Here is a 9,585-nt window from a genome sequence, read left to right as displayed (position 1 = left end):
AAAAAAAAGCACAATACTGCCTCACCAAAATAATAATAATAATAATAATAAAATAATAATAATAATAATAATATATATATCCCTATAGCCCCTGTGGGCTCCATCCCCAGCTGCATCCCGGAGAGGCGCATCCGCAGTTCGACCCCAGACTGTAGGAATGAGGAGCAGAGGGGCTCAGGGCCAGGGGGGGCTCTGCCTTCGGTGCCATTCCCTCAGCCCCCAAGTTTTGGGTGTTTGCTGCCGCTCAGACCGTGGTCTTTTTTGGGTGTTTTTTGTTTTTTTGTTGGAAAAAAGCAGAAGTTGGTAAATGGCACCAGCGTTGATTCGGAGTGCAGAGAGGGGCGTGAGCTGGCGCTGCGCTGCGCTGCATCCTTGGCTCGTGGGACATGGAGGAGGGCCGGAGAGGGGCAGGCAAGCATCGCTGCGTGGTCGGATGGCACGGAGAGCGTCTTCCCCATAAGCTGTGGGAGAGGAAGGGGGAAAGGAAATCCATGTGAGGACTCGCATGAGGGTGGGCCACAGCCCCCCCGTGCTGCCAGCTGCGGGGTGCGTGATAATGAGCTAGAACATAAAGGGAACATTTCACATCGTGTCACCCTGGAGCATCCCCATGCCCCGTATCGCTAGCTGCCTCCGTGCCTGTCTGCAATTCCTGCAGCACGGTGCCGCAGGCCCTGCTGCCACCTGGCAGCTTTTATTGTTTTATGGCACTGCAGAGCCTGGGGATGTGCTGCGGGATGGGGATGCACCGGGAGAAACCCATGGGGATGGGGGGAAACATCCCATCCCCGCTCCCCTGGGGGACTGCCCATGCTCTGATGCTCAGCACAGAGGGAAAACCAAAGTGGGGATAGCTCTGGGTGAGCGGGATGGACACACCACACCCCTCCACACAGGACTCACCGCCGCTCGGCCCTGGGACTATACGAGCCCATCGTAGAGGGAGAGGGCTTGCACGATGGAGGGGTCGGCCTTGGAGCCCTCCTGAAATTCCTGCAGCGTCAGCTTCCCATCTGCGTTCTGCAAAACGTGGCAGTGGTGTTGAGACACAGACCCAACGCCCCACACAGCCCCCCACGCACACAACAGCAGGGCACTGAGCGCCTGGGGCATCCCTGGGGCTGTAGTGTGGAACCGAGATCCCCGATGGGTGGTGGAGGGGAAGGAGCAGAGATGCATTGAGGACCCAGAACTGCCCCCCAACCCCCAGGAAAACAACCCCCACATGACTGCGCCGCCCTCACCTTGTCCATCATGGCAAAAATCCGATCCACCCTCTTCTCTGGTGTGTTTTCCTCCTCGGGAAGCTCCACAGTGTTTCCCTATGGCAGTAGGATGGCACACAGTCACGGGTGGACATGGGGACGGTGTCCCCAGGTGGGGACTTGCGTTCTGTCCCACCCCCAGAGCTTACCACCATCTGGTAGATGGCATCCACAATGTCCAGCATCTCGTTCCTCGTGATGTAGCCGTCGTTGTCCAAATCGTACAGCTTAAACGCCCCTGCCAAGAGCCACGTGGAGATGTTGGGGCTCCGTTCCCATGGCCACAACCAGATGGTCACTGTGCCCCACGCATCCCACACAGCCACCCCAAAGCAGGGTGCCCACGGGCAACACTTACACCTCAGCTTCTCATCCAGCGTCCCTCGGGAGGTGACAGACAGCGCCTGGATGAACTCTGAGAACTCAATTCTCCCGTCCTGGGGGGGAACAGAGGAGTGAGAGCAACCAGGGAGTGAATGGGACACAAGGGGCATCACTGCACCCACCGTGCCTCACCGCAGCCCCACGGCCATGCACCCTGCCTGCAGCGTGCTGACTTGCCTTGTTCTCATCAAAGACATTGAACACGAAGGTGGCGAATTTGGTTGGGTCACCAAAGGGGAAGAACTGCTTGTAGATCTTCTGGAAGCCGGCAGCATCGAGCTGCCCACTGGGGCAGTCCTTGATAAAGCCCTTGTACCTGGGGAGGGAGCATTATGGTTAGGGTTCCATCAATATTAGGACCCAGGACCCAGTGGGCACCAAGTGGCACCAGTGACACCAAGTGGTGGCCAACCCCAGTACTGCCCAGAATGGGGAACCATGCCATGGCCACATCCATGTTGAGCATCGGCCAGGGGAATGGGGACAGGGGTGGGATGGAGATGGGCACGAGGATGGGGAAGGGGATGGGAATGGTGAGTGACAGTGAGGTTGAGGATGGGGATGAGGATGGGGACAGAGATGGGATGGGATGGAAATGGGAATGAGGATGGGGATGGGATAGAGATGGGCAAAAGGATGGGAAAGGGGATGGGGATGGTATCGGGGGTGAGGATGAGGATAAGGTTGAGAATGGAGATGAGGGTGAGATGGGAACAGAGATGGGGATGAGGATTTTGATGGGGACAGGAATGAGAGCACAGCACAGCAGCTCCCAGCCAGCACAGCCTAATGTTCCACGCTCATGTGCTGCAGCCAAGCCGTAGCCAAAAGTAATCACAGTGCCCTGGGATGTCAGCTCTGCAGCCAGGTAAGCTGAGGCAGCGCAGGGGCTTTTGTGCATGAGCACATCTGAAAAACTCCTTGTAGGAACAGGGGGTGTAACAGGACTTCTACCCCTCCTGGGACAGCGTGGCCAAAGACAGAACCACAAGCATTGCCACAAGGAGGTGCAACACCTCCAATGCTGACAGGATGCAGGGAAGGGCTCAGGCAGCTCCGCGAGTCTGAGGACAGCGCGTGGACCTGGCTGGGACCCCACTGTGTGCAGCAGCATTACACATCCCCTCACCCAGATCTGTCAGCGGGCCGAGGGCTGGGGGAGGAGGGGGAGGGGGGTGGGGAGGTGGGAAAGTGAAGTGCCGGTGACATCTTCGTGCTGCTGCAGCTATGACTCATCAGGAGGGGGGAGAAGGATGAGAGAAAGCGATAAAGAAGGAAAACCTTGACTGGATTGATAGGGAGATGAAAGGGAAACGGTGGCTTTTTTAGGGTGGCACGTTTGGCAGCTGGAGGGGATGGGCTGAGGGCACGCTGCCGCGAGGCGGCCCTGCCTCCATGCCCCTGGTGTCCCTGCCCATGAGACTCTGTCCCCCCTCAGGGCTGCATTGGGATACACACCAGAGAGCCCAGCATCCCCATGGGGACTAAGCAGGAGGAAAGGCAGAGAGCCACCAGTGCACAGAGCCACAAACAGAGGGAGCGGTGTGCATGCGGTGTGAGGAGACAAATCCCTGTGTGCTGCTGTCCTCCCCTATGAACTGCATGCACCCCAAGGTCTGCCTGCCCCTGCGCTGAGCTCTGAGCAGGAGGGGTCCCCCAGCACCCCCAGCATCTCACCGCCACGCTGCTACTCACCACTGCTGCACCTCCTTCTCTGTAACTGCAAGAAAAGAAAAGAAAAAAGAAAAAGAAAAAAAGAAAAAAAAGAGGTCAAAATAAATAAAAATAGGAATTGAGTGCTTTTGCAATGCTGATGATGCTCTGCTCACCCCAGAAATGAGTTCCAGGCCTGCAAGCACCTTCCTGGGCTCTCCCCGTGCCTGCTGGGACACCGTGGGCAAAGGGGCCGTTGTCCTGCCACTGCCCAAACCGTGCTGAGCACGTGGGATGGAGTGAGATGTGGGCATGGCTGTGGCACAGCGTGGGCATGGAGCATCCCATCATAACCCCCGTGGGAGCACGTGAGCAGGGAACCTGCTGCCAGCACCCCGATTGTCATTTCCCTCGCCTCGTGCATCCAAATAGTAATAATAGAAAAGCAAGAGGGCTGAAACGCGCCGGGATAACGAGGCGGAGCGGGGATGTGTCAATGTGCAAACAGCTGATAAAAATAGAGAGCCCAGCACACCGAGAGATGCCGATTACCTCGGAAGGCAAAGAAAAGGAAGCGGGTTTCCATCAGAGAGATTTGCAGCGCGCCTGGCAAAAGGCACAGAGCGGCTGGGGGGCTGCAGGGGGTCTGGAGAGAGGAGGGGGGGCTGCAGTGTCACAGCAGTGGGTCGGCTGGGGGCTGTGTGGGCAGCACAAGGAGAAGGGCGTGGGGATGCTCAGCAGCGGGTTGGGGGCACGGGAGGCTGTGGCTGTGCCACGAGATGGATTATGAGGACACTTTGGGGGTCATGGAGGGGATCGCAGGTACCGGCCTGCCAGGTGCTGTTGCAGGCAGCAGGGGGAGGAGGAGGAGGACCTGGTGCAGCTCTCAGCTGTGCTTCCCCCTCTGTGCTATTTCGGTGCCGGGAGCTGCCTTTCAACTCCAGCAGGAAACAATTAAATCTGTGCTTTTTTTAGTACAGGAGAAACGCTGCTAACGACACGCACGGAGTCGGCTCCCTGGCACACACAGGGCACCACCAGCCCGGGGCATTGCCTGCAGGCACCAACCAGGAGCCTTCGGCATCCTGCAGGGCGGGACCCCCTCACTCTGAGCTTCACACCTGCAGCCACAGAGCCGGGCACCCCTCTGGGTGCGACGCTCTGCATGGCACCGATGGAGAATGCGACCACCATCCCTGCTGTGGGATCTATGGCTGTGCGACGTGGGGACACGGTGTGCTCCCAGTCTGGGCACTCCATCCTCAGCACGTCGGGGTGCTGAGCAGCTCCCTGCACACAGCCCAGCACACGCAGTGTTTGCATGCCGACTGCTGCATTCATTCCCTCCCGCCGGCATCGATCTCGGCGCGATGCTGAGCTGATGCAAATCAATTTGCAGGCTTGACCCCGGGCGCTCAAGGACGAGGGATTACCCGCAGCGCAGCCCGGTGGAGCAGCAACCCGCTCTGCAGCACCCAGAGCACAGCCCCGGGGTGGTGCTCCCCATGGAGCACCGAAAAATAGTGCATGAAGCGGAGTCTTAATGGATGCGGCGTGCCCCAGGATCCTGCGGGATGAAAGGCACCAAGCAAAGGCTCACTGCTGGTATTTGTGATGAACCGTAATGCTGGGAGAGGTACTGCCCCAGCGCTGCAGCCGCACTCCTGGAGGCACAGTGCTGCATGGCAGCTTCAGCGCTGCTGCCCTTTCGTGGTACTCATGACTCCATCCCATCTCCACGTCCATCATCCCATCCCACCTCCATACCCAATGGCTCCAGCCCATCTCAGCTCCCATTGACGGCTCCATCCCATCTCAGAACCACCACAGCCCTGCCTCCCTCCCAGCAGAACCCCCCTCCCCTCTGCCCCGCTCCTCCTCATGGCACACGCAGGGGCTGACAGCGCTGTCACCACCCACCCTCCGTGTGCCCCCTCCCTTCCCACCACCCAGCTGCTGCTGCAGCAAGAACAGCTCTGGTTAATCATTGCTCCAGCCATTAAGTGGTGATTGCAGGGCTGCGAGGGGACGCACCATAGCCATGCGGTGGGACCATGGCAGGAATGGGGATGGAGCACTGCAGGGATGCAAGGGAAGGTGCAGCGATCCAGACCCCAACACCTTACAGACCCTTTCTCTGCCTTACAGCTGCTCCCCGAGCCCAGTGGGCTCACTTGCTGCCAGAGCAGGAAAGCAGAGTTAATTATTTCCAGCCACAGGCGGCACTCAGCTTCCAGATGACCAACAAGCTGCCTTCACCTCCGCTGGATGCTCAGCGCAGCACCCAGACTGCACGCTGAGCAGGCATGCAGCACACGTGCACGTGTGAGCAAAGTGGCAGCTCCACACACGTGCTGGGGCTCTCACACTGGCAATAACTGTGCCGGATGGGCACTTGTGCAAAAGCCAGCTGGGGGACGGACTGCACGTGGGGCGGGGGGCACTCATGCACAAAGCATGCTGGTGAGGCCACGCCGACTCCATGGGTGCTCCTGCATGCCGCTATTGGTGCTCGTGCATTTATTGGGCGCTCATGCATGGCCTTATTGAGCCCCGAGGAGTAAATGAGTGTAATTAGCAGATCGCACTCTTGTGCACACACCAATCGGGCGCTCAGGTGAGTGGCTCAGGTGATCATGTGGAAACGAATGGGAACCAGGGGCAGCAGTAACCACAAATGAGCCCAATGGGCAGAACGAGACCAGGCGCTCGGACGTGCATTAATTGCGCACTGCCGTGTGCGCTAATTGGGCTCTCATGCGTGAACCCATCGGGTGCTGATGCGGATCTCTGCGGGCTGCTCATGCATGAACGGACTGGGCTCCGATGCGCACCGCAGTACGGAGCTGCAGCACACCCTGCAATTTGTGCCCAGCACTCCACCCCTCACCGTGGTGAAACACGTCGTTAAGAATTGTCTGAGGATAGATCTGTTATGAACTCCACTCCCAACATCATCGCGGTGTTCGTGCGCATCGGTGACGGAGCGGGCAGTGGCACCAGCAGGGATCTCTCCCCGTGCCCGGATCTGCATTTCCTGCTACGCGTGGAAGCAGGAAGGTCACAGCAGAGCTCCCCCAGCCCAAGTGCAGCCCCCGGCCCTACAGATGGGGCTATGGGGTCATCACCAGGGCCTGTAGGCTCGTGCCTGGGGACTTCGCAGAGTGACGGCAGTCCTTCCATCTGCCCCACGTCAGCGCTTTGAAATGTGGGTTGCTTGGCCCTGATGGCTCGTGTTCATTACAATTCTGGATTAAATATGTAACCAATGGCCTGGTTACACATTGCAGAGCTCGCTGTCTTGCTGCCCCCTGGGCTCGGGCTCGGCCCAGTGATCAGGCTGCTCTGGAAACTCTCTCCACTGTGGTGCAGGGAAAGCGGCTGCGGGTCCCCATGGAGCAGCTACCCCCATGGACACATCCATGGCTGTCCCAGAAAGAGGGGCTTCTGCCAATCCAAATCCCGTGTACCCCTATTTCCACCCCACTCATCCCAGCAGCATCCAGTCCCAGTGGGCTCCCATCCCACAGCATCCAGAGCCAAAGAGTTGACACACATCAGAACGTGCACCACCACATCCCACAGCCAAAGGCCACCCAGAGACATCCCCATCTCAAGCTCCGGCAGCTCTGGGGCCGGGCTGCTCCTCTCCCCCTGGATGCACACTGCAGGCACTGGGATGCCAGGGGACACTGGGGGCACAGCACTGTCATCAGCACCATTTGCTACTGCTGAGGTGGGAAGTGCAGAGGGAACTGTGTGTGCCTGGCACTGCTCACAGCAGCTGCCATCGGGCTCTGCTGGCTGCAGGCTGAGCAGGGCCACAGCGAGGATGGGAAAACCAACACGCAGTTAAAATCCTTTTTAGACCCTATGAAATATTTAAGGGGCTGATGTAAAGCTTTGGAAATTGGGTTCGGGGCAAAAGCAGCAGAGGAAGGGCTGAGGATGGTCCTCATGTATGGGGTGAATGGATGGTGCTCCCGTCAGCTCCATCCCCAGCACAGGGAGCCCAGAGCACCAGGCACTGAGGAGCCATGGGGGGCTGCCTGGGGGCTGTGTGGGATACGGGCTGTAACCCTGGCTCTGAGGAAGGCAGGGAGGCACAACATGAGCACACGAGCATCGCCCTGAGAACAGAAGGAGCACAAAGCATCCCTCCCCGGAGCAGCCGCTTCCTTTGATGCTGTCGCAGCCTCTTGTTTCACAGCCTTAATTATAACAGCAGCAGCAAAGGTCAGCGCAGTGGTTAAGCAAATCCATTAATGTGTCGGGGGATCTGTGAAATGTGATGCTCCCAGCGCCATTGCAGAGGGGCCCGAGGTGCCACCAGCCACGGCCCCCCCATGGACTCGGAGCTGGGGGTGGGGCTGACACCCCAACACTTGGCAGGGCAGAGCCAGGGCAGTGAGGAGCTATGCCTGAAAATTGGAGGATTTTCACTCTTTTCCCGCAGAATTCAGCCAGCCGCTGCACACCTCGTAACTCCAAATCGATCTGTTTGTAGGTTGCTCTGAGTCTAATGCCCATTAATTCAAGGCATTACTGGCACGCAGCAGAGCCAATTTTGTGGCTCGTTGTAGAAGAGCAGAAAGTGACAATGCAGGAGTGAGTCGAAAGTCCACTAAAGAGAGAGCAGTGAGTGAATACGGTTGGGGTGAGGGTCCCTGGGACACAAGTGCTGCAGCCCCATGGCAGCATCCACAATTGCACGCAAGTGCTTTGCATCAGAGAAACATTAAGGTTGGGGAAGACCTCCAAGATCACTCAGTCCAACCCCAACCCATCCCACCATCCCTCAGCGTCACATCTCCATGGGTCTGGAACAGGACAGTGACCCCAACACTCCCTGGGCAGCTGTGCCAGTGCAGCACTGCTCTTTCAGAGAAGAAATGTTTCCCAACACCCAACCTGAACCTTCACTGCCACAACCTAAGGCCATCATCTCTCATCCACTTGCATTCAAGACTTGGACATGACTTTCCCTGCATCCCAAGACTTTGACCTCATCCACAAAATTCAATTCCCTGCATTCCCAAATCCCACTCCTAACTCCCATGCTGCGAGCAGACCAACCACACACCCACATCCCTGGATGCCCCATCCCTGGAGGCATTCAAGGCCAGGCTGGATGTGGCTCTGGACAGCCTGGTCTGGTGGTTGGTGACCCTGCACATAGCAGAAGGGTTGAAATCAGATGATCATTGTGGTTCTTTTCAACCCAGTCCATTCTATGATTCCACGATTCTATGATCCTTGCCAGGACAGTGGCTCCTGGAGCCCCACCAACACCTCCTGGGACACTCAATGCAGCACTGAGAGCCACCGCCATGACGATAAAGCACTTCAAGATCTTTTGGATGAAAGACTTCGTGGAAGCACAAAGAATTACATAATTTATTATTCATTATTATTTGACGCTGGCTCCTCCCATGGATGGGACTTGGGCTGCCAGGAGGGCTGAGCCCTCTCTGGTTCCCCCCATAGCACTGGGATATGGGCACCTGGAGATGGGTCAGCACAGCTCGGGCAAACAGAAAATGATGCAACAGAAGGAAATCCCATTAGGGGATAAATCCTGACCGTACTGCAGCCACAGCTCTCAACATCATGGCCACATCCCTGGGACAAAAGCATTTCCCCACCATCAGCTCCCTGCCTACACCTGTCCAGGTGAAGAAGCACTGGGCAAAAGTAATTCTGTCCAGACATGAGCAGCAGAATGAGCTCAACAAACTGAGCCTGGCATTAGGGATGGCTGCAGCTGATGTGCACCATGCACTGCTGGGGGGTGTTGGGATGTTGTGTGAAGCTCAGCCATGTGCTGTCCTGCTTGGGGACATGTGCAGTGCACCTCGGAGGAGGCTACACAGGTTATTTCTGGGCAGCCTGGTCTGGTGGTTGGCGAACCTGCACACAGCAGGGGGGTTGAAACCAGGTGATCATTATGGTTCTTTTCAACCCAAGCTATTCTATGAGGACAGGTGGCTTCTGGGGAGGTGTGTGGGAAGGGGAGGACACCCAGGAGGTGCAGAAAGTTGGGAATGGAGCCACGAGGCCACAACCCTGTGCCGGCCTCATCCACCAGAGGGGACGTGCATTCACTACAACGGGTGCCAGCAGCACCTGCAGCCCGTGTGCCCCACGGGGCAGCACCTTCCCTGCACGGGCACGAGCACGGAGCGGTGCAAAATGCCCAATGCAGCACCGCTGCTCTCAGAGCAGAGCCGTGCCCCCACCCTGCCCCCCTCTCTCTGCACACTGACAGGAGCAGCCCCGCGCG

At 57.9% G+C, this 9,585-nt stretch overlaps 1 protein-coding gene across 1 annotated transcript; it reads right to left on the bottom strand.

Moving 5' to 3' along the window:
• Nucleotides 1-6: 6 nt before the first annotated feature.
• On the bottom strand, nt 7-3,723 carry NCS1 (neuronal calcium sensor 1). The gene is given in 9 exon segments (XM_031556201.1): nt 7-461; nt 904-1,020; nt 1,245-1,322; nt 1,415-1,503; nt 1,624-1,702; nt 1,827-1,965; nt 3,345-3,369; nt 3,479-3,563; nt 3,565-3,723. Coding segments are annotated over 8 exon segments (738 nt in total). The 5' UTR covers nt 3,709-3,723; the 3' UTR covers nt 7-461; nt 904-921.
• Between the last annotated feature and the right edge of the window lie 5,862 nt (nt 3,724-9,585).

This window comes from Meleagris gallopavo, chromosome 19 (genome assembly GCF_000146605.3).
Source record: "Meleagris gallopavo isolate NT-WF06-2002-E0010 breed Aviagen turkey brand Nicholas breeding stock chromosome 19, Turkey_5.1, whole genome shotgun sequence".
Taxonomy (NCBI): Eukaryota; Metazoa; Chordata; class Aves; order Galliformes; family Phasianidae; genus Meleagris; species Meleagris gallopavo.
The sequence above is the reverse complement of the archived record's forward strand: the minus strand, read 5'-3'. Positions and strand labels throughout refer to the sequence as shown.